The sequence below is a fragment of the Molossus molossus genome, unplaced genomic scaffold, assembly GCF_014108415.1.
Source record: "Molossus molossus isolate mMolMol1 unplaced genomic scaffold, mMolMol1.p scaffold_m16_p_2, whole genome shotgun sequence".
Taxonomy (NCBI): Eukaryota; Metazoa; Chordata; class Mammalia; order Chiroptera; family Molossidae; genus Molossus; species Molossus molossus.
In genome coordinates, this window is record NW_023425355.1 from 10,338,998 (window position 1) to 10,365,790 (window position 26,793).

The 26,793-nt window shown below is 37.3% G+C and overlaps 1 protein-coding gene across 1 annotated transcript in view; it reads right to left on the reverse strand.

The window, feature by feature from the left end:
* BRWD3 (bromodomain and WD repeat domain containing 3) overlaps nucleotides 1-24,970 on the reverse strand; it is a 114,175-nt gene extending 89,205 nt beyond the window's left edge. The window contains exons 1-6 of the mRNA XM_036270318.1: nucleotides 24,738-24,970; nucleotides 24,555-24,613; nucleotides 24,331-24,360; nucleotides 23,869-23,928; nucleotides 13,279-13,429; nucleotides 10,546-10,644 (exon numbers count right to left, since the gene is read on the reverse strand). Of these exons, the coding sequence (XP_036126211.1) occupies nucleotides 10,546-10,644; nucleotides 13,279-13,429; nucleotides 23,869-23,928; nucleotides 24,331-24,360; nucleotides 24,555-24,613; nucleotides 24,738-24,768 (430 nt within the window). The 5' untranslated portion in view covers nucleotides 24,769-24,970. The remainder of the gene's footprint in view (nucleotides 1-10,545; nucleotides 10,645-13,278; nucleotides 13,430-23,868; nucleotides 23,929-24,330; nucleotides 24,361-24,554; nucleotides 24,614-24,737) is intronic.
* Between the last annotated feature and the right edge of the window lie 1,823 nt (nucleotides 24,971-26,793).

The following is a 26,793-nucleotide window of genomic DNA, read 5'->3' on the forward strand; positions in this document are numbered from 1 at the left end:
TTCACAGACTTTTCATTTGAGTTTACAGTAATCCTGTGAGATCTGAAGGCAAGCGTTTTCTTCAATTTGTAAATGAAGAAATTAAGGTCCAGAGAAACTAAGTGTCTTGCCTAACATAATAGAGCCAATAAAGGGCAGAGCCTAGGTTGCATCTAGGTCTCCTGATTATTTCAAGTCTTCCCACTTCTCAATGCTGTCTAATTAATGACATTATAGAAAATACAATCTGTTAAGAGCCTGAAATAGTAAATAATTTTAAAAGCAAAAAAAATCTACACATATCCCTCCATCTTTCTTTTACCTGCAAGACATTGAACAAAGTCAGTAGAGACTCTGGGTTTTACTGCAAAGTTCACAAAGATTTAAAGAGTATTCTAAAATGGCCACATCTGAATTGTTAGACAACTAGTTTATTCCATTCATTCTCTATTTACAGTGGGGGGGGGGGGGATCTGTTTGCATCAGAAGTATTTTACTCTGGCCCAGCCAGTGTGGCTCAGTAGTTAAGTGTTGACCTATGCACCAAGAGGTCACCGGTTTGATTCCTAGTCAGGGCATATGCCCAGGTTGTGGGCAAAATCCCAATGGGGGGCATGCAGGACGTGGCCAATCGATGTTCTCTCTCATGGATGTTTCTATATCTCTCTCCCTCTCACTTCCTCTCTCTCTCTAAAAACCAATAAAGAAAAATAAAATAAATGTATTTTACTCTGGCATGGAACTTTGAACTGGTGTCAGAGAATGTTTCGAGGCTAAAATAAAACAGACTAAACATCCAGAAAAGCCCTTATATACAATTAATAACAAATTGCAGTATGTTAACCATGTGCTTTTAAAAGATTTATAAAACCACACGTTGAAAGAATCAAAATCTATCCGGGACTGAAATAGTGAATATCAGCCAGGACTGAAAAAGACAAAAAGCAGCCCAGCAATTAATCAGGCTGGGAGGACAGACAAGATAAAGCTAGCTCTAAAGTTAACGGGAAACACTGTTTTTCCCAAGGTCATGTAGCAGTTGTAAAATATCATAACTACAACTGTCTTTGAGTGATTACTGCTTTCTTACCAGCAATGCCCCCAGACTTGCTTTGCTATTTTCATTTATTACTGGAGGAAGATACCCAATTCCTAAACCTCTCTACTTCATACCAACACCCAATCTCTAGTTAAACCACACTTTTCTCAATCTGCTTCAGAAGCAACCAACAATTCAAAACGAATCCTGGCTTCTTTCAAACCCTCCTAGGAATTCTTCAGTGGGAAACTAAAACTTACACTGCTTTATCAAGAGGATGGACATTAAAAACAACAACGACAAATTTTCCCACCACTGCTGTATGAATATAATGCTCTAAAATTAGCAGAAAGTATAATTCAGAAATATGAATTAGTGGAACTTAACATAATCATTTGTCATGCGTGCTAATAATTATTTCTCTATATCTTAACTGAATGTCTTTCAATAAATATGAAGTTATCATTTAAAAAAAAAGACACTTCCCTCCTTCCTCTTATCCAGAGGCCTTCCAAGGTTCCTCAAGAGTGTACTCCCTCACTATGAGTCAATAAATCTGATTTTTGTCAGACTACAAGCTTATTCCTGGTGGTCTCTGCTTGATTAGGCTTTAACAAGGTAACTTATTTTAAATCACCCTATAGACCCAGCAGTTTAATACTGACAAAAGCCCCCTACCCCCAAAAAAGAAACAACCTCTGAGCCTAAACCATAAAATCACTAAACAAGTGACTTTCACTGCTAAGACAGATGAACAACTCACAGACGTCTACTGACTATATCACTGGAAACATCTGATCAATGATGTTAAAAGATATAGTATTTATGCCCTGGCTGGTTTGGCTCAGGGGTTAGAGCGTCCACCCATGGACCAATGAGTCGCAGGTTTGATTCCAGCCAAGGGCACATACCTCAGTTGTGGCAGTTCCCCAGCCCTGGGCAACCAGTCACTGTCTCCCTTTATCTCCCTCTCTCTCCCTCCTGCTCTATCTGAAGATAAACAGAAAAATATCCTTGGGTGAGGGTTAAAAATAATAAATAAATAAAAGATATAGTATTTAACCAAAGCCAGGGAACTACCACACTTGCGGGGAGAAAGATTATAACATCAACTTGCATCAAGCTCCAGATAAAATGAGAAGTGCACAAATTGGTGATATTATCTGATTTTTGATAAAAATAAACTCTTGAACAATTTAATCTGTTGCCTATAACCTAATTATATTCCATACATACATACTGTTCATGGAATCCTTGTGTAATTTTCCAACTTTTAATTTTTTAACTTTAATATAGATTATATAAAAGTAGAATAGTTCCAATTCTGTCCGGCCAGTGTGGCTCAGTAGTTGAGTGTCGACCCAAGCATCAAGAGGTCACCAACAATTCAAGAGGTCACCAGTTTGGCCCTGGCCAGTTTGGCTCAGCGGTTAGAGCGTCGGTCTGTGGTCCGGAGAGACCCGGGTTCGGTTCCCGCTAAGGGCACGTACTTCGGTTGCAGTTTGTCCCCGGCCCTGGTTGGTCATGTGGGTGGCAGCCACTCGATGTGTCCCTTCACGTCGATGTTTCTCACTCTCTCTCCCTTCCTCTCTCTCCCTCCCACCCTATCTGTAATCTGTACAAAAAAATGGAAAAAAAAAAATATCCTTGAGTGAGGATAAAAAAAAAAAAAAAAAAAAAAAGAGGTCACTGGTTCAATTCCCGGTCAGGGCACATGCCCAGGTTGTGGGCCCGATCCCCAGTGGGGGGAATGCAGGAGGTGGCCAATCGATGTTCTCTCTCATCAATGTTTCTATATCTCTCTCTCTTTCCCTTCCTCTCTCTCTGAAATCAATAAAGACAAAAAAAAATAATCCCAATTCTTCTGTAAATGGCATTGAAAGATAAAATGAATTGCAACCTCAACCCACTTGACTAGGCCAGCCTTATAAATGGAATGAAGGGCAAAGGGCCTTATTAGTAAAATCATGTTCCAATATGATGCCTATAGGATCAATAAGAAATGTTTTAAAATCCACTAAACAACTTCAAAATAATAAAATAAAGTTTTCAACTTCTAAGAAGCAGTAGCTAAACCCCTACCTTAAAGATAAACTTCGGAATGTGGGGGTAGGATGAAGAATGAAGCAGGAAGAGGAGTGCTTTCAGCCAGAGCTTAAGATTGAATCAAAAGTAGTATCAGGCCCTGGCCAGTTAGGCTCAGCGGTTAGAGCGTCAGCCTGCGGTCCAGAGAGACCCAGGTTCGGTTCCCGCTAAGGGCATGTACCTCGGTTGCAGTTTGTTCCCAGCTCTGGTTGGTCGTGTGGGTGGCAGCCACTTGATGTGTCCCTTTCACGTCGATGTTTCTCTCTCTCTCTCTCTGTTCCTCTCTCTTCCTCCCACTCTATCTGAACAAAAAAAAATGGAAAAATGTCCTCGGGTGAGGATGAAAAAAAAAAAAAGTAGTTGCTAACAAAATAACAGTCTTAAGGCTTTATACACACAAGGCAGAAAAGACTATTGTCCATGGATCGGGCTTCTTATACCACACCCATCATCATCAATATCATTTTCAAATACAAAGTTTTTCAGAAAACAAGCTGTATTTAAAGAGGGCTAAAATAATCTTGGATTAGTCTTTTCTCTTTTACAAAAAAGTCACTTCATCAACATTTACAGATTTTTTTTTTTTACTTTAAGCAGCAAATAGACTAGCATATATGCAAGCTTCTGATTCACTAAAATGCAGCTGTCCTGTAAGTAGAGGACAATAATAGACTAAGAAAATTCTCTGTCAAGAACACTAGAAAGTGATTCGTGAAATTCAGGGTCAATTTCAGATTTACAATGATTAGCAGTGTTTTCTGTGTCAAGCTTGGTTCAGGGTTTCCCAAAAAAAGTTCTAACAACTAAACAAATTAATATAAAGTCTTGAAAGAAGCCAGAAAGAGCAGAAATGCATTTTAATAAAACCTGAAAATTGTAATAAAAGCACAAGACAACAGAATTACTTATTTCATAGATTTGACTATTACGGATCAAAATATGTCTCTGAAACGGTAACTACACAGAGCAACAGTTTTACAGTGTATAAGAGGCTGATACCATTCCCACCCCATAACACCCATCCACAGTACAATTTAAGTTACAGTATTAAGTCCTACAGGCTACCGATATTCATAATCAATGAATGCCTTTTTGCTACGGATAATATTAAATAAGATGGCAAAAAACCCCACAATATTCCTAATTCCATTCAGCCTTTCAGGAAGGTTCACTTAATATAATTTGAGAATAAATATCCCAAATCTTTATTTTCCTATCATCTTCTGTCATTTAACTTGATTTGATTTGATTATTATACACATTTTAGATTGCCTTTCCTTACAACTAGACAAATCTAGAGCTGTTTCGCAGCTTCCTTTTGTAAACTGTAAATATAAACTTCTATTTCTATAAGATACAGAGTAAAATATATAGAACAAATACTAAAATATTCTTTTAGAATACTTTTGAGTATGTTTAAATCAAAAGCTAAAGGAATGACAAAGAATAATGAGGAAAGAGAAAATAATGTTCATAATAGGATTAAACAGAAATTCTTCATTATGTTTTACATGATGATACTGATTCATAATAAAATCAGTTTTCTTTAAAATTGATAAACTAAAATTATTAATCCTAACATTAATACAATATTGGTCACAGAAATAGGGGTTAGAAATTCATAAGCTGTATAAAACCATATAAATGCCTTTAAAAGGGATGCTTCGGCCCTGGCTAGTTTGCCCGGTGGTTAGAGTGTCAGCCCTAAGACCAAAGGGCCGCAGGTTCAATTCCCGGTCAAGGGCATGTACCTGGATTGCAAGTTCGATCCCCTGCCCAGGTTGGGGTCGTGCAGAAGGCAATCAATTGATGTGTGTGTCTCTCTCTCATTGATGTTTCTCTCTCTCTTTCCCGCTCCCTCCTTTCCACTACATCTAAAAATTAATGGAAAAATATCTTTGGGTGAGGATTACCAACAACAACAAAAAAGAGAGAGATACTTCAGTTTCCACATAGCAGCAATTATAGCACTTCCATTCATTTAATATTTAGTGAGCTCTCACAGTGTACCACATACAAAAGATTCTGAGTTTATATTCCAGTTCTAATTACTTGCAGGTGTGACAAGAATCCCTTGCTCCTCTACAAATACATAAAAGTAATGGCTGTAGATGCAACTTGTTTCATGAACAATTATGTGAATACAAAAAGGAGGAAGGTGGTAAGTAGAGGGAAGCAGGCAATACAAATTAAGCCCTTGAAACACTGTGATCCATGGGCAAAAGATAAGAACTACATAGAATTAGAGAGGGAGGATGACAAATAGTCCTGGAAAAAACCCAGTCACCTCAACCAAACACAAAGTTTAAATTAGATTACTTTTTTTTCAATTTGCATTTGCATACTAACAAGAGGCAGATTTCCCACCTCCAAGTGAATTCTGGATTTAAGTGTGATATATAACCACACAATGGTCAGTAAGCCAAGAGTCAATCAATGCTAAATGGAAGTTTACGGCAACAAATAAATATTAATTTGGCTACAGAGGCAATGCAAGCCTCCTAAGCAGTATACAGTGTTAATTATAGGCCTACAATGTAAATTACAGTACATTGCTATATGTCAAATATACTAAAGATATAGGGAAAACTTTATTTTATTTATTTATTTATTTTAACCTCACCTGAGGACATTTGTCCATTTTTTGTTCAGATAGAGTGGGAGGAAGAGAGAGGGAGGGGGAGAGAGAGAGAGAGAGAGAGAGAGAGAGAGAGAGAGAGAAACATCGACTGAAAGGGACACATCAAGTGGCTGCCACCCACACGACCCACCCAGGGCCGGGGACAAAAGGCAACTGAGGTACATGCCCTTAGCGGGAACCGAACCCAGGTCTGTCTGGACCGCAGACTGACACTCCAACCGCTGAGCCAAACCGGCCAGGGCGATACAGGGAAAACTTTAAAAACAGAGTCTTCTTATTAAGACTTGACTCAGTTTAGAAAAACAAGCGTGTACATTTGTTCCTTGGGTGTAATGTCAGTCCCAAACTAAAATGAACAAGCCATCATGCAGCCATTCCTTTAAATACTTTCATGAAAATTATTCAGAATATAATTAGGACACTTCTGTCATGATGGATAATAACTATAATACTAGTTCTTGCAAATATGCATTTTAAACAGACCTGAAACAGTTTGAAAATTACTTCTGTAGTAACAGACTAGCTCAGGAGAAGAGTCATGTCTGTGTGAAATTTTATTTTCAAATTGTACTGTAACTACTACAAAAATTCCAAAACAAATACTAATATTTAAAGGGATAAAGAAATAACAATACTTAGTGATTATACTGCAAGATCTCAAACAATACTACAAATATTAATTACACATGCTCCAGGATTTCTTTGAGTGGCATTAAGTATTAATACTGTTTTGAATTTAGTTCATTTTCTTCCTCTGATTTAATTTTGGCACGGTGCAAAACCAATTTGATTAGTCAAGCATACAGCTAATGAAATGGCATGACTGGAGCTTAGACCTGTAATAATGTTAATAGACATCTTTGCTCCTACCCTACAGGAATTTGGAAATTCAACCTTGAAAACCTTAAATACACATATATTTAAAGTATTACGGTAGTTGGTCTGAAGAATGTAATCTGGGAATTAACTCCCAAATTCCATCCCCATGCTCCCTCACCTCCATTTCATTAAATTGCTAAAAAACACTGTTAATTAACTGCACAAAGGATGGGAACATTTGAATAAATAGTCTAATATAGTGGAGAGTCCAGATAAGGTCAGAATTTTATCGTTTTTGACCAAAGGCAATTGTAAAACTTTCACTGGAAGGAGTGGCACAATGTGATCTCTAAAATGAGTTACAAAATCAAAATAGAAAAATCTAAAGGCTGTTTCTAAGTATAAAAATTAGAAACAGTCAAAGTTAAATTTGTAAAATGAATCATTAGTCAACAGATTATTACCAAATTAAACACCTATCCAAAAAGCTGCTTTCTGGTTCCTGTATTGTTCTAGATTTGCACTGTCCAGTACAGTACCCATTAACCATATGTGGTTACTGCATATCAAATTACTCAAACGTCCAAAAATTTTTAATTTAGTTCCTCAGCTACAATTGCCACATGTGGCTAGAGGCTACCGTTTTTTATGTCATATCAGAGGATATAACATCTCCATTATCACAAAGTTCTATTGGGTAGCACTATTCTACATAAAATACAGTTAAAATGAGCCCCAAGAAATAACTGGTATAATTCAAAATAGACAATAAATGAGACATATCTATTTATGTTTTACATAACTGATGCAAAGTAGGAATAGAAGGAAACATTCTCAAACTGACAAAGGACATCTAGAGTTATAATGAATGGTGAAAGACTGTCCGCTTTCCCCACAAGATCAGGAACAAGGCAAGGATGTCCAGTCTCACCACTTCAAATCACCATTGTAAAAAAAAAATCACCATTGTACTTGAGGCACTAGCACTTCAATAGTACAAGTATACTTGAAACCTATAGCCTCATTATCCAATGTCACTCCAATAAATTTAATAAAAAGAAAAACAATTAGGCCCCAGTCACCGATCGACTGCTGAGGATCAGCAACATCCCTCATGAGTCCCCGTCATTTCCCAGTGCTCTGTGCCCACAGCCTTCTGCAGGCCATTTCGGTCCAGGAAAAAGAATCAATGTATGTCCACTATCCACAACCTCCACTCTTTCGATCCCTCTGCTGATGCCAGTAAGGGTGATGACCGGCTTCCTGCTGGCACTGAGGATTACATATATCCATATAAGAATTCAACAGAAAAATGACAGGAAGACCATAAGACTGTGTGTAAGGTAAGCTGTATAACTTATGCCAGTCATGTATGTCTCTGAGCTTTGGGTTTTTCTGCTGTAAATAAGGGTTTACAACTCGGCTTCCCAAATCTGTGCCCCGAACTTTCAGAATGTTACAGGTATTCTTGGAAAAGGGTTTCCAAGTCAGGTTATGCTCCCCATAAGGTGCTTCACAATGCCATATTACCATATGAAAAGCTCTGAGCAGACCTACATACATATATCTTTTTAACTCAGTGTCTCCCACATTTATTTGACCAAGGAACCCTTTTATCAAGAAACAGTGTCCTTAAAGTTCTTTCAAGCTCTAAGATTCTTTGATAAACTTCTAAGATTTAGCTTCATGATTAAATTTTATTTACATTGGAAAACTATATGACTGACTGATTTTAAAGCAGCTGTGGAGAACTGTGCCCCACAATGAGAAAATTGTCTCAAATCAAAATATGAAAAGATTTCATATTTATCTTGCTAACTTTCTTAGTCAACTCCACTGAGTATTCATCATATTCTACACTCTGAATATCCTAAATTCAAGAATCTTGGCTAATACACAGTAGTCCCCCCTTCATCTGCAGTTTTGCTTTCTATGGGTTTATTACCTGCAATCAACCACGGTCTGAGAATACCGAATGGAAAATTCCAGAAAGAAACAATTCCCAAGTTTAAAATTGAGTGATGTTTGAGTAGCGTGATAAAATCTCTCACCATCCTGTCCCATCCTGCCCAGGACATGAATCATTGCATTGTCCAGTGTATATACACTGTATACGTTCCCTTGCCCCTTAGTCATTTAGTAGCCATCTAGGTTATCAGATCGACTGTCCTGGCATCACAGTACTCCTGTTCAAGTAACCCTTATTTTACTTAATAATGGTCCCAAAGCACAAGAGTTGTGATGCTAACAATTCAGATACGCCAAAGAGAAACCATAAAGTGCTTCCTTTAATTGAAAAACTATGTATAGAGGAAAAAACACAGTGTATATATAGGGTTCAATACTATCTGCAGTTCCAGGCTTTTATTGGAGTCTTGGAACATATCTCTCATGAACAATGGACTACTGAACTACATGAAAATACATCTTGAGTGAATTATCTCTATTGTAATAGCTCCTCCCCAAATAACATGGTACATTTAAGATTATAAAAGTATCAAGGCCAGGGACACTAAATTCCTTAGTGATTACTGCAGGAATAACAAAGTGACCTAAGTCAGAATGTAAAATGTTTACTCTATAAAACCAGAAGTTTGAATGTATATGAGTAGCTAAAAGAATTTTCAAAAAGGAAAGGAAAGAAAGAAGAAACATTGAAAGCCTAAGTAAAGGCTGCTCTTCAGTGCCTTATATGTGACCACTAAAGTAAATATAAAGCGTCACAAATAATGTTGATAGTGTAGCTAAAAATATAACTTTTTAACATAAATAACTGCATGAATAATAAAATATGTTCCAACTAAATTTAACCAATTAATTATGAATAAATATTTAAGGAAAAGTGAATACTGGAAAACAATGGAGGGTAAAAAAACTACCCCTGAAAATGGAAACAAAAAGTTTAATACACAATGTCCAATTATCCCTATCTGCCTGAAATTCCACCACTCATTTTAATTCCTTTGGGTCTTGCAACTTTTCAGGAGGCCTTGATTAAAATGCAAATACTTGTCTGAAAAAAAAAAAATTGGTCTAAATAAATTTTAAAATTATCTCTACCCTAATTTTATTTAATCTCTTAGGGTAAGTTCTACAAGCTGATACTTCTTTTAAAAAGTATTCTTATTTTTTTCAATTTTAATTTAAGGGATATTCTCTAGGCACTGTATAAAATAATTATTTTAAAAAGAGTGATAAAATAGCCTGGCCAGTATGGCTCAGTAGATTGAGTGCCGCCCCATGGGCTGAGAGGTCCCAGTTCGATTCCTGGTCAGGGCACATGCCCGGGTTGCGGGCTTGATCCCCAGTAGGGAGTGTGCAGACGGCAGCTGATAGATGTCTGACTCTCACATCAATGTTTTCATCTCTCTCTCTCCCTAAAAAAAAAAAATCAATAAAAACATTTTAAAAGTAAATAAATAAATGAGTGATAAAATAGAGTAGAAGAGTGAGTTACTCATCCAGCTGCTTAGTTTTACACATTCTTTAAGAGTCAACTTTATTATAAATGGTTCTGTAGCTAGATTTCTTTGGGAACCACTGCTAATATTTCTTCAGAGTAGTAACCAGAAAAAACTCAGAAATATTCCAAACAGGACATGTGAATTTCCGGAAAGTTTTGTTTCCTTCTGAACTGTATTTACAGATCCCAGTAAAATCTTTGAGCTCAGCACACAGATATGTAAATAGATATCCATATGGCTAAAAACACATGTAGTATATTAAAATGCTTCTGCTAAGAAGGAAGGAAGGAAAGAGGGAAGGAAGGAAACACAAGGTCATCTTTTACTATGATTAAATTTGCTAATTTGCTTTAGGTAAAAATGCTTTTAAAAATCTGAGCCCACCATGAAACACCTCAAGAATGTAAGCAGTTTGTTTATACTTCAAATTTAATTCTCGAAACTATTATTAGCTTTATAATGAGTTAAGGAAGGAACAAACCAAGAATATGTTTATAACTCACATGGACATTACTCACCCACATTTGGAGGTTTCACATAATTTACAGGTAGTTCTGGAGGTCTGCCTCTATGTAGAGCTGCAAAAGCAGACCCATTCCATAGTGTACTCTTACAGTCTATACAAAAAGATTAAAACATTAGTCAAGGAGTAGAACAGTGTTTTTTTTATTTGTTTGTTTGTAATGTCTAATTTCAATTTCATTTGTTTAAATACATTTTTAACTACTAAAACCACAATAAAAATAAAATGCATTTACCTAAACATGTTATAAACTACATACATCATGACTGGTAAACACCAATATCTTAATATATCATCAGAATATTTTAATTCTATGCTGTTCTAGAACTTAAAATTTTTATTATACATATATTTGAATCTCATGTAAATGTAATGGATTATTAAGGTTTTAAGTTTACATTGGTCCTTCTTGATCTTAGGCTTATACACATCTACTAACACAAAACTATATAAGCAAGGATACAACTACATACATGTATGGTAGATAAAATTCATAAATATTTATTCTCAGTGGATGCTCATGTTATGTAGTGTCTTCCAGTTGTGCCATAACAGGTAGCATTACATATCAGATGATAATTAATTATAAATCATTGTAGTTTTTTCTGCCTTTATGTTTATGTCAAAAGATTCAAGCACATAAGAAATATTCCTAATTCACTTTGAAACAAAAATATTCTACTACTCTCTTAAAAGCTTCCAAATTAACTGAATTGAATAATTTCCTTAAACTATAAAATAAGATGTTTAAGCACTGATATCATTTATGCAACTATTGATACTTGTCAATTAAGATTTTTAAAAACATTATGCTAATAAAAAACATAAAAAAAATTGGTTACTAGGCCTGAAGTATTTATTACACTAAGAGGAATCCTTGACACCTAATTTCACAATTCTATGTTCATAAAATAATATTTTAGTATTTTATATATTAGGGTTCCATGTAAAAATTTAGGAAGATTGAAAAACAGTAGAGGAGAGAAACTGTTATTGAATAGTTACTGATGGGTTTATATTTTTGTTTAAATATATTTTAAAAATATACTGCAATTTTTTCTGTCAAATTATTTTTTGGTTAATCCTCACCCAAGGTTATTCTTTTCCATTTACTATTTTTTTTAGAGAGTGGAAAGGAGGAAGGGAGGGAGAGAGAGAAACATCAATGAGAGAGAGACACATTGATTGGTTGCCTCCCAGATACTTGCCCATGGTGACTGAGAATCAAACTCCGCAACCCTTCAGTCTGTGGGCTGACACTCTAACCACTGGCCAGGGCAATATGTCAATTTTTTATACCTCAATAAAGCTGAGGAGTAAAAATGCTTAAACCCTCTAGCACTTTTGTGGTCATTTAAGCAATTACTAGCCCTGGCTAGGTAGCTCAGCTGGTTAGAGCATCATCTCAATTCGCCAAGATTGTGGGTTCGAGCTCAGTGGGTACATACAAGAATCAACCAATTGTTGTGCGGGAGGTTGCCGCTCGATGTGTCCCTTTCACATCGATGTTTCTCTCTCTCTCTCTTCCTCCCACTCTATCTGAACAAAAAATGAAAAAATGTCCTCGGGTGAGGATAAAAAAATAATCTATCAATGAATACATAAATAATTAGAACAATAAATTGATTTCCCCCCCCCATTTCCTCTCTTTTTCTAAAATCAATGAATATTATATTTGAAGTATATAGATATTTATCATCTCTGAGAAAATAAAAACAACCAAATATGAAAAAAATTGATGAGCAATTAACAAAACAAGGGACCTTCAGAAAAGAACCACTAAAACTCAAAAATAATTTTAAAAGCCTCCCTGGCCAGTGTGGTGGTGTGGCTTAGTTGGTTGGGCACTGTCCTGTGCACTGAAAGGCTGCCAGTTCAATTCCTGGTCAGGGCATATGCCAGGGCTCTATCTCCAGTAGGGGGTGGGCAGGAGGCTGCAGATTGAAGTTTCACTTTCACATTGGTGTTCCTCTCTCTCCCTCTCCCTTCTTCTCTAATTATCAATTAAAAATCTTTTTAAAAAGAGTAATTATTATTAAAAAATAAATATTTTATTATAATTTTACATATTATAATTTTCATTTTCTTGTGATAAAATATTCTATGTGATTAGGATGATATCAAGAATCATACAGATTAAGGCCCTGGCTGGTTTGGCTCAGCAGTTAGTGTTGGCCTGCGGACCAGAGAGACCTGGGTTCGGTTTCCGCTAAGGGCACATACCTCGGTTGCAGTTTGTCCTTGGCCCTGGTTGGGTTGTGCGAGAGGCAGCCATTCAATGTGTCCCTTTCATGTCGATCTTTCTCTCTCTCTCTCTCTCTCTCTCGCTCTCGCTCTCTCTCTCTTCCTCTCTCCCACTCCCACTCTATCTGAACAAAAACTGGAGAAATGTCCTCGGGTGAGGATGAAAAAAAAAGAATAATAAAGATTAAGAACATTAAAATGTAATTTATACTGTACTAATCAGAGCAGTAATCTTTTGAGATCTTTATTCCACAGGATTACAGAGATTTCATATCCTTTACCTCTATGATATTCATTGTTTTACAAAAAAGGACTCCTTTTAGGCCTCGAAAAATTTATTTGTACACTAAGAAAATGAAAACAAGATTGGCAAGATTTTAAAAAAACTAGAAAAAAACAGAATTTAGCAAAGCATAGGAGCATTTTTTACTTAACATAAAATATGCTGCTCTCCACTCATTCCTTGAAAAACGGAAAATCTTACCTTTGGCATCCCGCAACAGAGACTGCCGACCAACACCGAGCAATGTCTGTACCCCAGGAACACTCTGAGGGATCTCCTTATCAAGTAAGGGACCAATCCGCTCACAAATTTTAAGGAGGTAGTCTGGAGGAATGTGTGCATTGGCTGCCACCTAAAAAAATATAAATTAGACACAGGAAAACAAATTTTTTTAAAAAACATTACCAAACTGTTCCATCATGAAGCAAAGTAAATTTTTAAATATTTAAATACTTGAAATATTTTAAATACTTAATACATCAACCAAATTTAAGAAACAGCTACAAAAATTTAAATCATATAGCATATTTAAATATAACATTTAAAGGACATGGCACTCTAACTTATGTACCTTGATTAAATATTTTGCTTAGCTGTTAATCTTATGAAATCAGTTCTACAAAACAGCAAAAGTGAAGTATAAAGATGGGTAAAATCCACTAGAACTTGATTTATTCAGTAGTAATGAACTGATCAAGAATCACAGGATCTAGATTCTATCTAAATTATAAGAATGCAAACAAAAAGTATTACCTACACCAAACTTTTTGTTTTTTATCCTCACCCCAGGACATTTTTTGATATTTTGTTCAGATAGAGTGGGAGGGAGAGAGAAAGAGAGAGAAACATTGATGCAAAAGGGGCACATAGAGTGGTTGCCACCCACACGACCCAACCAGGGCCAGGGGAAAAACTGCAACCAAGGTAGGTGCCCTTAGCGGGAACCAAACCTGGTCTCTCCAGATTGCAGGCCAACGCTCTAACCACTGTGCAAAACCGGCCAGGGCTACACCAAACTCTTAAATTAATCTCTTTAGAATTAACAAAACACACTCCCTTAATAAAGCAGAACTTTTTTTTCTTAAAAAGCTAACTAGTTTCCAAAAGAGCATCCAATTAATGATTTTAAAAATACCATGCTCGGCCCTGGCCGGTTTGGCTCAGCGGTTGGAGCGTCGGCCTGCGGTCCAGAGGGACCCGGGTTCGGTTCCCACTAAGGGCGTGTACCTCGGTTGCAGTTTGTCCCCGGCCCTGGTTGGTCGTGCGGGCGGGTGGCAGCCACTCGATGTGTCCTTTTCACATCGATGTTTCTCTCTCCCTCTTCCTCTCTCTCCCTCCCAGTCTACCTGAACAAAAACTGAAAAATGTCCTGGGGTGAGGGAAAAAAAAAATCCCATGCTCGCCTGGCTGGTGTGGCTCAGTGTTTGAGCATCAACCCATGCACCAAGAAGTCATCAGTTCAATTCCCGGTAAGGGCACATGCCTCGGTTGTGGGCTCGATCCCCAGTATGGGACATGAAGGAGGCAGCCAATTGATGTTTTTCTCTCACATCAATGTTTCTATCTCTCTCTCTCCTTTTCCCTCTCTCTAAAAAAATCAATAAAAACATATTTAAAAAAATAAATAACATTAAATAAAATAAAATATTCTATGAAATTTATGGCTTAATATTATAAGCAACTCTTCTCTATTAAAGCTCAAATATTCTAATTTCAGTTATTTAATCACATTTCTCTCTCTGGCCTATAATGTACAACAAGTAACACAATAAGTGCTTTGAGATCTGCAGAAAAAACGAATTCTCTAAAAACAAAATTCAAGAGTAAAATACAAATGTCTGTATTATTTTGTAAAACAGCTCTAAGGAGTTAAATTACAGAATCTTTGAATTTGGAAGTATCCTTTTACATATCAAACTAACTCCACATCTTACAGTAGGAAAAACAGATCCAGAGAAGTGAAGTCCAATGGTCACAATGAGTGGACAGGACTCTGGTCTGCCTGCCTGCTGCTCTTTCTATCACTGTCCTATTAAGGCAGTTGAAAAATTATGAAGTAACACAAAGACTGTAAAAAATTAAAACTATAAATTTCAATAAACTAAAAGAAATTAAATGAAGCCTAAATTATAAACCTTGTAGGTAGGAAGATTGCCTGACCTAAAGAACATACCTAACAACTGAACTACGACCCTTCAGAAACATTATGACAACTGAGAAGAGCAGAGATCTCACTAAGATGATCCTCTTCATCATATTTAGTTAACAGGAATCCAGCTGGGCATTGAATAAATGCAAATGGTACCTATCTAATACCTGGGGGCCAGGCCTGTACCAAAAGCTGCACTTGAAATACTAATTTTCAGTTGGTAATGATATTTTATATCGGCTTTTAGAAATAATAGGATCAGACCAACAACTCTAAAAAACAAATAAAACAGAACTGTGTGTTTTATTTTCTAAGATCATGACTACACAGGTAAAATGAAGAATCTAATTGGGACCATATGCTGAAAAAAATAAAATGCAACATTCATCTGAGATTGTAATTCTGAGGGGGGTGTAGAAGAGGTAAAAATTAATCACATGCTTTTTTATATTTAGGAACAGAAAACAGAACAGATTTTGAAAAATACAGCAAGGCTTTAAATATATCAATAAAAGTACATTAGCATGGCACTTTGAAGTCTGAGAACCTGGATTATTCAGTTTCTAAAATGTACTAGCTGTTTTTCCTCCGGCACTGTGGTACAGTAGGAAGGACTCACTGAATTATTCCAGCATCCCCATTTCCTACTTATGTGACCTGTAAGATTACTCAGTCTCTGAGCTTGAGCTTCCTCATCTGTAAAACAGGGAGTAATGATGACCACCCTCACATAATCTGGTATAAACAAAAACAGAATCATTTACTCATGCACTCATTTATTCAGTCATTTAAAGCATAGGGATGCAAAGGAAAGATTCAACTGCTGCCCTAAGGGAACACACAGTCACAGTGGGGGAAACAAACTAGCAAATAGAAACAAATCAAAGTAACAAGTGCCCAGAAGTTAGCACCCAGGGCTAAGGAAGCAAAAAAGCACAGTGATAATTTTGGCCTAGGGGTAGGGGCTAGTTCAAGTCTAATTTCACAATTGAAGGCTAAGTAAATGTGTACAAGACAGACAAATGGAAGAGAGGGCATTTCAGGCATAAAAATGCACCCCCAACCAGTACACTCACTGAATGGTGACTAGCACATACTACCTCCTCAATGTTTTAGATGCTCTTCCACAATGTTAAGTTAAAAAAAATGCAAGACCCTGACCAGGTAGCTCAGTTGGTTAGAGTCGTACCCATATGCCAAGGTTTGCAGATTCAATCCCTGGTCAGGGTACATACAAGAAGCAAACAATGGCCCTGGATGGTTTGGCTCAGCGGTTGGCTCAGGCCTGTGGTTCAGAGAGACCCCGGTTCGGTTCCCACTAAGGGCATGTACCTCGATTACAGTTTGTCCCCGGCCCTGATTGGTTGTGCGGGTGGCAGCCACTCGATGTGTCCGATGTGTCCCTTTCACGTCAATGTTTCTCTCTCTCTCTCTTCCTCTTTCTCCCTCCCACTCTGTCTGAACAAAAAATGGAAAAATGTCCTCGGGTGAGGATTAAAAGAAAAAGAAGCAAACAATGAATGCATAAATAAATAAAACGACAAATCAATGTTTTTTTCTCTCTCCCTCTCCCTTCCTCTCTAAAATCAATAAATAAAAGAATTTTTAAAAAGCAATAAAAACTCTCTCCAGCAGCTCTCTTTATGGAGCACGCCCTCACCTTTCCCCATACCCTTCCCCAGGTGCCTTTTCCTTGCCTTTCTCTTTCTCCTAAGCTCCAAGTACCTCTGTAACTTGTTTCCTGAACCCATTTCTTCTACAACTCACTTTTTCTACCTCTGTGACTTTCTAAATAAACTTCCTCTGATAGTTTGAGTCTTGGCTCTGAATTCGTTCTTAGCCAAAACTCAAGTACCCAAGTTGCTGAAGCAAGGTCCAGTTAAATAACAAAAAAACAAAAACAAAACACCTCTGTCCAGAAGATCATCTGATTTTGATAATACTTGCACACACACACACACACACACAAAAACACACACACAGACTGGACGAAAACATTAAATAATATTTTCTTCTTGATTCTTTTCAGTCAAATATAAATATCTGCAACAATCTGATACTATATTTTTATAATATAAGTGTTGAGTTTTATTGTTGGCTGAATTTGAAGGAGGAGAGGGGAAATGGGTAGAAAAGGCAAGAAAACACCTAGGTCTTTCTATTATAGTGGTTAGCAGGGTGGGATACAAAGTGTTAAGATTTCCTATCACTTTCCTTTGAAAACGTTAATCATTGCCTACAGCACTTCTTATTCCTGTTAAGATATCCTCAGGAATGAGAACACCAGATCCATGACTAGGCTCAAGTATTCTCTGAGTTACAGGGCCTCAATAAAAAGCACTACAAGTCTGGCCTGTGTGGGCAAGTTAGCTGAGCGTCATCCCATGCACCAAGAGGTCATAGGTTCAATTCCCAGTCAGGGCACATGCCTGGGGTGCCGATTCAATTGCTGGTGTGGGGTATGCAGGAGGCAGTCAATTTCTCTCTTATTGATATTTCTATCTCTCTCTCCCTCTCCCTTCCTCTGTCTATAAAACAATCAATAAAAACATATTTTTAAACAGTATTTTAAAAAGCACTACAGGTACTTTAACCTAGCTAGCAGATTAGAAAAGCCTTAAAATACATGTGTGTGTGTGAGATGAAATGCTTCTTAAAAAAGTTAAGAAAACTGATCAAATAATAACAGAGGGCCAGTGAATTATATAAAACACCATAGTCAATACTAAAGGGCATGAAAAAAAATCTTCAACAATGTAATTTAAAATACAAGAAATTAATGATCAATAATGTATAGAAAGTAACAGGATAAAAAAGAGATCAATCAGAAGGACTGAAAATCCCTACCAAAAGACAATGGTAAGACATACCTCCCACTTCTTAAAAAAAAAAAGAGTGAATACTAGACCAATACTGAATCACTTTTCTAATTTGTAAAAACACAAATAACACTAAATATCTTTTGGCCTAATGGCAATTTCTTATTTAACACAGATGCACCTCAAAACACTCATCTGGGGTTCAGTTCTGACACTCACTTTTTAAATACTATTTTTAATGGCATGTTTTATATGTCCTTCACCTTATAAAAATATTAGGAAAATTAGATGGTAATAATTACCTAGCTAAAAAACATATATAAATTCCAGGGTCATAGTTCTCCAGATTTCTATGCTAGCAATTCAAACTCTCTGTCTTGTTTATAAAATGTAGTAACCAATTCATTTGTACAGTGTTTCCAATTAACAAAATGCATTCTTCCATATTTAACTCTTTTGGCTCGCACATGTAAAATAGGTATTGGTTTTTATTTTATAAATAAGAAAATTGAATCCCCAAGAGGTTAAATAACTTTCCTAGGATCATTCAGCAAGTAAAGGTTATCTTCCACACTAAATCTTATGATCTTTTCATCTTACCAACAAAATGATATGTGAGAAATGTCAAACAAGGTCATCTCTAAAATATGACACAAACAAAAAAATAAAATAAAATGACACTGTCACTAAATTGCCTTTAAATTACTATTTTTCTCTCTACTAAAATCATTTATTAATCAATCAGTAGTCAATATCAGTAAAACAAGAACAAAGACACACACACCATACTAATTTCAAATTTGGCACAGGTTCTTTAAGGACAAAATTTCATAAGGGAGCACTCCCCCTAACAGTAACTCTCATCACTTTCTTAATACCATCTCATTTGTACTGAGATACCAGTTTTCCTAAACCTAATGATAAATCTCCAAAAGGATTTTAATCATCCAAAGTATGTTACTAGAGCCCGCATGTGAAAAAAAGCCAAAGATGAATCCAGACAAATTGCTAAAGCCAACATATTACAGAAAGCAAGAATGAACATATGGCTCAAGTAAATCAGTAGTGAAGAATACTAGTTTTCAGACATTCATTGCTCTCTGCCACAATGTCTATGAGTTAGCATTATATCCACACTGGGGTTGAGTAGCACAAGCTTTCTGCTTTCCCAAGATGTACGTCCTAACCATAGCTGTGTGTCCATGCAGGAGTTAATAAATCACACATGCTTAAATTGTTTCCACACTGAAGGATTGCAATAACTATGCTACCAGCACTCAAAGGTACTTACTGTTCAAACAGACAATTTAAGCTATTACTAGTAATTAGAGAAAAAGAGCTGGGTAAGGTAAGAAAAAAATACAGGTATGTCCGGAATTCAAATGAGGTGTTTTAAAGTAGTTGGTGAGAATCAAATGAGATGTGAAAACACTTTTAAATTTGTATGTTATATGCAGATGCAAGTTCTTATAATGACATATCATCATAGATACATGAATTATTTTTAAAGATAGAGAACATACAGTCTTGATAAAAGATTTTTAAAGAGCATAAAATTGCTTCATGTCTTTTGTATATAAAATGAAATTAATTTAGCCCTGGCCAGGTAGCTCAGTTGGTTTGAGCATTGTACCAATATGCCAACGTTGAGGATTCGATCTTGGGTCAGGGCACATACAAGAATCAATCAATGAATGTATAAATAAGTGGAACAATAAATCAGTGTTTCTCTCTCTCTCTCCCTCTCTCCCTTCTTCTCTCTCTAAAATCAGTAAATAAAAAAAGGTAATACAATCGCTGTCATTCCAAATTTAAACATTAATTGGTGCTTTGAAATCTATGGATGGAAATATTCAATAAATGTAAAAATATATACCACACCTAAAGACAATTGCCTTGGGTTCAGTATTATATGAGTCCACTTAACATGATTCAAAAATGTTAAAATTGCCTTTGAAAAAGTTTCCAAGTCACCATTTCAATATATGAAATATGTACATTAACAAAAACTGCTCATTTAAACACACACTGACTGCCCCTTCATTACTATGTTCATGGTCCCCAGTACAGCCCCATGGAGGAAGCAATAAAATAGCCAACAATTCAAAAGGGTCACCACAAATGAAAGAACATCTGTAACTATTTGAATTACCTACCTTAATATGAATATAAGAAGCAAATCTAACTCTATTATGTTTTAAATAAGTCAAGAAGATATAAAAGAAAAAGGCACAGATCAAACTTCAGAAATAATCACCATCACTTCAAAATTCTCCCTCTATCATTACTTAACATTCTGAAAATTAATTTAGAAGGTTTTACTTTGAATGCCATATTCAAACACCGTACATTTCAACATAAACTGACAAACATTTCATGTACAGACATTTTTGTAAAGACACTTCAGATCTGGATATGTCAATACTTGCCTGCCAGTAGCTTTAACAAAAAAGCACCTACCATTATGATCCAAATTTTAATTAAAACATTAAATGAGATTTAAAAAATAAAAAGGAGGGATTTCTAGAATATGTAATAGTAACAGTAGTAATCAACTTCTTTATATTAATATTCTTCTGAATAAATCAAGTTAAGCAGTACAGACAATTTAAGCAAAAGTATACATAAGGACAGAACGGCAGGGTTTTTTCCCTAACCTACAGTATATACATGGCTATGCAACACCAATTCAGTATTTTGATTCTTCTGTTTATAGTCTTTTATCTCTTCATTATGCATTTGTATTATTTCCTTTTTATACCCCAGAATATATTAAATTTGAAGTGTTATATAATTAACATACCAGACTATACTACTTATTAATATAAATACATAAGATTATACTACTTTTTAATACTTTGCCCTAAATGCCAATCCAAAACATGTAGCTAAATCAAACATCACACTGTATAAAGCAGTGGTTCTCAACCTTACTACTGCCATGACCCTTTAATACAGTGCTCATGTTGTGGTTACCCCCAACCATAAAATTATTTTCGTTGCTACTTCATAACTGTAATTTTTCTACTGTTATGTCTTAGGCGACCCCTGTGAAAGGGTCGTTCGACCCCCAAAGGGTTCACGACCCACAGGTTGAGAACTGCTGGATAAAGCCACTGCTCTAATAGCACTTTAAAAAATACCTACCCCAAAGACCATGAGACCTTGCTTCCCAGCATACATTATCAGATTGGTTCAAATAAAAATTCTCAAAAAAAAGCCCACCCCCAAGGAAAAAATCCATCTCTTCTACAATGAAGCCACTCAAAATCAGAGGTCAAATGTGTAATAATTTAGATCAACAATACAACTGCTGAATCTAACACTGCCCACTCAGTTCTCAGCCACTACACTTCTTTTCCTCTTGTTCAAACTGCCACTCAGCTCTGTCCCCTTTCCCCTTACAAAGAAATCTATAGGTGGAGAGCAGACATTTGACTTAAAATAAGACCATACTATCAAAATGTAAGATCCCTAGAAAAACTGGATCCCAGTGTGCAAAAATAAAAACCTAAGTGTAAAGTATAAAAATTAAATTAAAACAAAAAAGACAGACTATCTAAACTTTAGATAATGTTCAAACAATAGAAATTGTGTATATATAAAAATAAAAATATATGTAAATTTATAAAAACAAATTAAAAAGATACAAGTGAAACTCAAGCATGTATAGGGGTAAACAAATGGATTAACAATATTAAAAATTAACTGGTTAAAGTTTAAGCTTCACTAACAATGGAAAAAAGAGCTAATTAAATCAACTGGGGACCACTATGACCAATTAAGGCCACCAAAAGATATAAAGAAATATTTAAAAACTCATTCTAAGTATCTAGGGATGGTGACACTATAAATTAGTACAATCTTCTGGAAAGCAAAATATACAACAATAACTATAAAACTAATGAGACTCTTTGACCTGATAACTCCACTTTAGGAATATAACCCATGAAAAGAAGTAAAAGAAAAAAACAGAAAGACTACTTAACTATGCAAAGACATTAATGAAAAACTTAAAGTAACTCATATGCTTTACTTGAAGTTCTAATCATAGTAGCTCAAATACAACTAAATCTTTTCTTACCGTTAAAATAACAGTGAATATTCAAATACAAATAAGCATATGTATAAGTGTTAAGTAAGAAAATATAAAGCATAAAATGGACATGGATTACAATTACTAAAAAACATGCCTTTACAATATGAGAAAAGGAAGCTTAGTTGGCTGCATCTTGTGTATGTGTGGTTAGGAGACTGTAGTTTTAATTATTTTGGTGTTCATTTACTTTGTATTTCTGTCAAGTTAAATGTTTAAACAGCTTTTTCCTTTTAAGTCTTTCCTACTTACTTAAAATGGTCCACTTAGTGACAAAAGTAAAAGAAAAACCTCAGTAAAAAGCTCTATCTTCAAATCCACACTAGTCATAAAGTATTAAAATATACATTGGTAGGCACTGTTGCTTTGCCCCTTTTTTTTGGTGGGACTTAAGTTCAACAAAATGTCTGCCTACTAATTAAATGAACTGATAATATATGCATTTTTCAAAAATAATTTTTATCCACCTGAGAATTCTTTACCATTAATGGTACAGGTGGTGGAGTTTATCCTTATCACAATCCTTAAAACATTTTCTGTGATTTGCAAAAAATAAGAAAAGTAGTAGACTTGGTGATAATTTATATGGCCTCATTATTGTAATTTAATACAAAGAGAAATATCAAATGAACACCAAAGCAATTTAAATATTCTTATTGCAAGCAATTTTTAAATCATTTTATTTATTTTTAGAGTCTACCATACCCCTCCAACTTTTTAAAACTTTGTCCGATTTTTCTCCATTTGGATTTTATTTCAAAGATGCCTCAATTTAGATTTTAGTAACATCAACCTTTCTTTTTTCATTTCCCTTCAATTCACTGTGCCAGTGGCTAATGCAACGGAACCGTCTTCCCAAAATAAAAAGGATCACTTTTTTGTGCGTATCAATGCTAAACAGAAGATACAGTTACACCATGAATTATATTTGTAGCAGAAACGACGGTCAATCTAATGCCTTTGGTCCTTCACTAAAGTACATTCTATTTTAGACTATGGCCATTGTTGTCTCCTTGTAAACCCCAAATCGTGTTTCATCAATTCTTAAAAAGGTCATAGTCCATAGTTGTTATTTAAGAATGTGCACAAATTCGATTTACTAATGATTTGATGAGCTATTTTCTAAAATCTGAGATATACAACGATCATGCTTTTATTCGGTACTCGAAATTTTGGAATTCGCTCGATGCTCCCTATTTTTAATTGTCGTTTTTCTCAATCCGGGTCCATCAACTCCCCTCCAGAGCTCCCTCCCTCGTCCCCCACCCCAAAAAAAGACTGAGCCTTGCCTCAGTTCCCGTATTTCAAGCCAGGACCAACCAGAAACCAGTTTTCTTCCACTAATCCGGAACTACGGGCTGTTACCAATGCTGCCATTGGCCAGCGTCAGTCCATGGTACGTGCCCCAAGATAACCCCCTGGTTTCTCTCCCTTTTCCTCCTACAATGGGTCTTTCCCGATGTTTGTAACATTCATTATCCACAATACGGCATCTCTGATAACCAACTCACATTCTTCAAAGTTTTCTGGTGGGAACAAGCGAGACCAAGGGGAGGGCACCGTACCCTTTCTCCGCTCGGGAGGGGGGAAGGGGCAAACGTTCTTCGCCTCAACACAGAGCTCAGGAGCCTCGTAGGCTGAGGGGTTGGGGAGGCGGGCTGGGGGAAACAAGGTGGGGAGGGAGCAGAGAAAGAGTTGGGGTAAGTTGAAATGAAAACTTTACTCACCAGATCCTCAAAGCTTCTTCGATGCTCCTTCCCCTCCCAGTCTAAGCGACGCGGAATCAGCTGGGGGCCGGAGAAAAGAGGGAGGTGGGGGAGGGCAAACGATAAAGGCCAAGCCCCTGCTCCCCGACAGCCCAAACCAGCCTGGGTCCCAGTCCTCGACCCTTTGGCGTCTTTATTTCTCAAGGCCCTGTAGCTGTTGCCCCAAAGCTAGAGACTGTTGGGGGGGGGGCGAAGGAGAGGAAATCCTGAAAAACCACCTCCCACAAGCAGAAAGAGGGGGCGAGTTGAGACCCCAGCGATATACGCCCCTTTTGAGGGAAGAAGCCGGTTCACCCCTGTGACAACAGCTGAGTGCCCAGATCCAAGCCTCCCTCCGGGCCTCAGCCCTTCGCCCCTGGCCGGCCCTCCCTCCCTCCCGTCTCACCCCAACCCTCCCCACCTCTTCCCGAGGGGGCTCCGTACCTGATGCTCCTCGAGCTCCTGTACTAGCACCTGAGCAAAAGGGAAACACGGTTATGAGAAGCTTGGGCCATCAACCCATTCCTCCCTCCTCACTTCGAACACAGCCGCTGACGGTAGGACTAGTCAAGGCCGGCCATTCCCTCGGCAGAACCGCGCACCCCGCTGCCTCGACTTCCCATTTAGGACCATTCCCCACGACTCCCGGACCTCCTTCTCCCTCTCACCTGAGCGGATTTGTTGCAGGGTCCGGACTGCAAGAATCTAGCGATCAGGTAATACAGCTCTAAGAAAGAGAGGTAAAAGAGGTTGAGAGGAGGCAAAGAAGAGAAATAGAAGCTTTTATAAAAGAAACTGACATCCGTCGCGCTAAAGCCCCATCCCCTTGGCCCCCAGACACAGCTACCCACCGGCTTCGATCTGGGTAGGTGCCGCCGCCATCCTTTTCACGAGGGGGTTTGGGGGCTTCGATCCGGAGGGGCTAGCGGCGGCGGGTGAGGGCGCTGCCTCTATTGTGGTGAAGCCCCCATGCCCTGGAGTCCCGCCGTTTCCGCCGCACTCCTCGTCCCAGTTTCGGTCTCTCTCGGATTCATCGCATCACGTTTCGACCCATAGATATTCTAGCCCTAGAGCTGAGGAGGCGGAGGAGGAAGGAGATGGAGCGAGAGAAGAAGAGGGAGGAGTCGAAGTGGCGGACGGGTGGGCGGGGGCAAAGGGGGTGGAGAGATGGGAAGGTAAAAACTGTGAGAGAGGCCTGCATTACTGGTTGTTGCCGCCAGAGGCACTACGGCTGCAGCCGGGCCTTCTACTCTCCCAGACGGTCAGATGGTTGCCTAGCTACTGCTCCCGGAAAAGGGGGGAGGTGCTATGCTAACTAGGGCCGACGCTCTGGCAGCTTCTGTGGAACTCGATGGTGGCGTTCTCGGCCACGGTCTCTATAGTCGGTTTTCCTTCCTGTGAGGGCTGTCAGACCCTTTCCGGTGGAGGTGCCGTCTCTCTGGCGTGATCGTGAGAAACTTGTGAGGCGCTGACTTGACTCAGCTCCTTTTTTCTTTTTCCTCCCGGAACTGATGAGGCTTTGTGTTTTGTTTGTTTGTTTGTTTTATTTTGTTTTGTCTCTTCTCCACGGAAAGGAGGCTAGCCACTAACGATCTTGTGAAAAGGAGCCCCTACTTTTGCCTCGTCATTTGGTTCTCTTAAAAACGATTTTTGTACCAGATGAAAATGCTGTATTTATCGGTCCAGGATGTAGGGCTCACATTGTTACAGAGGAAGACCTGTTCTGAAATGTCCCTCGATTCTAACAAATATTGCGGAAGGAGTTAGCTGTCAGACACGAAGTATTTAATTTTATCCCTTAATGAAAGTTTCACATGTGCTATCTCTCTCCCATTCCTATATAATTTTCAATTGTGTCTTCGAATACTGCCAGAGCATTTTACATTAACCATGGATTTTTATGTATGCAACGTTTGTTAATATATAACCCCAAACTCTTAGTGCAGTACCAACTTGAAGTGTTTGTTTTACTGAAATCTTAAAGTGATCGAAGGATTTGTACAGTAATTGGCGTACATAGTAAACTGGGTCCCCTTTCCTAGTTTCCCTTAATCTGTTCCCATCTCAAGCCTTGTCCAAAAGAAGTAATTAATAGAAGTTGAACCTGATGATACCAGAAATTCTGTTTAAGCTGCATATACTACTTACATTGAAATATTCAAATCTGACCATAGTGAATCTAGAATTGCATTGTGCTGACATAAACCTAACATAGGTGGATTAGTTCTCACTCTGGTCACGTTTTTAACCCTCAGAAAGAAATAACCACGCAAGGTAATTGTGATCTGATAAGTGTATATTTGGTCATTCTGCTTGATAAAATAAATGCCATCAACTGAAAAAATTAGATCTTGAAAAGATACAAAATCCCTAGACAATTCATTATAAGCAGTTTAGCAGCACACCAAACTGAACATTTTTTTACAGTTCAAGCGTAATATATATAACGTTTAAAATCAAGCCATGGCCGGTTAGGCTCAGCGGTTAGAGTGTGGCCTGCAGACCAATGAGTCATGGGTTCGATTCCGGTTAAGGACATGTGCCTCAGTTGCGATTCATCCTCAGCCCTGGTTGGGACACTCCATGTGTTCCTTTCCAGTCAACATTTCTCTCTCTCTTTCTCTCTCTCCCTCCCACTCTATCTGAACAAAAATGGGTGAGGATAAAAATATTTATAAATAAATAAAACAGTCATTTGAAAATATATCTAATAATATAAAACACGGTTTCTTTGGGCTTTAAAAAAATAAGATCAAGCCATTGCCATTTACTAAGCACTTTACATAGTTTAACTCATTCAGTCTTTATAATGACCCCAGGAGGTAGGTTCTATTGTTATTCCTCATCTATAAAATGTGAATTATACTACTTGCCATGCCTACTCCACAGGAATTGCTGTAAAAGTCA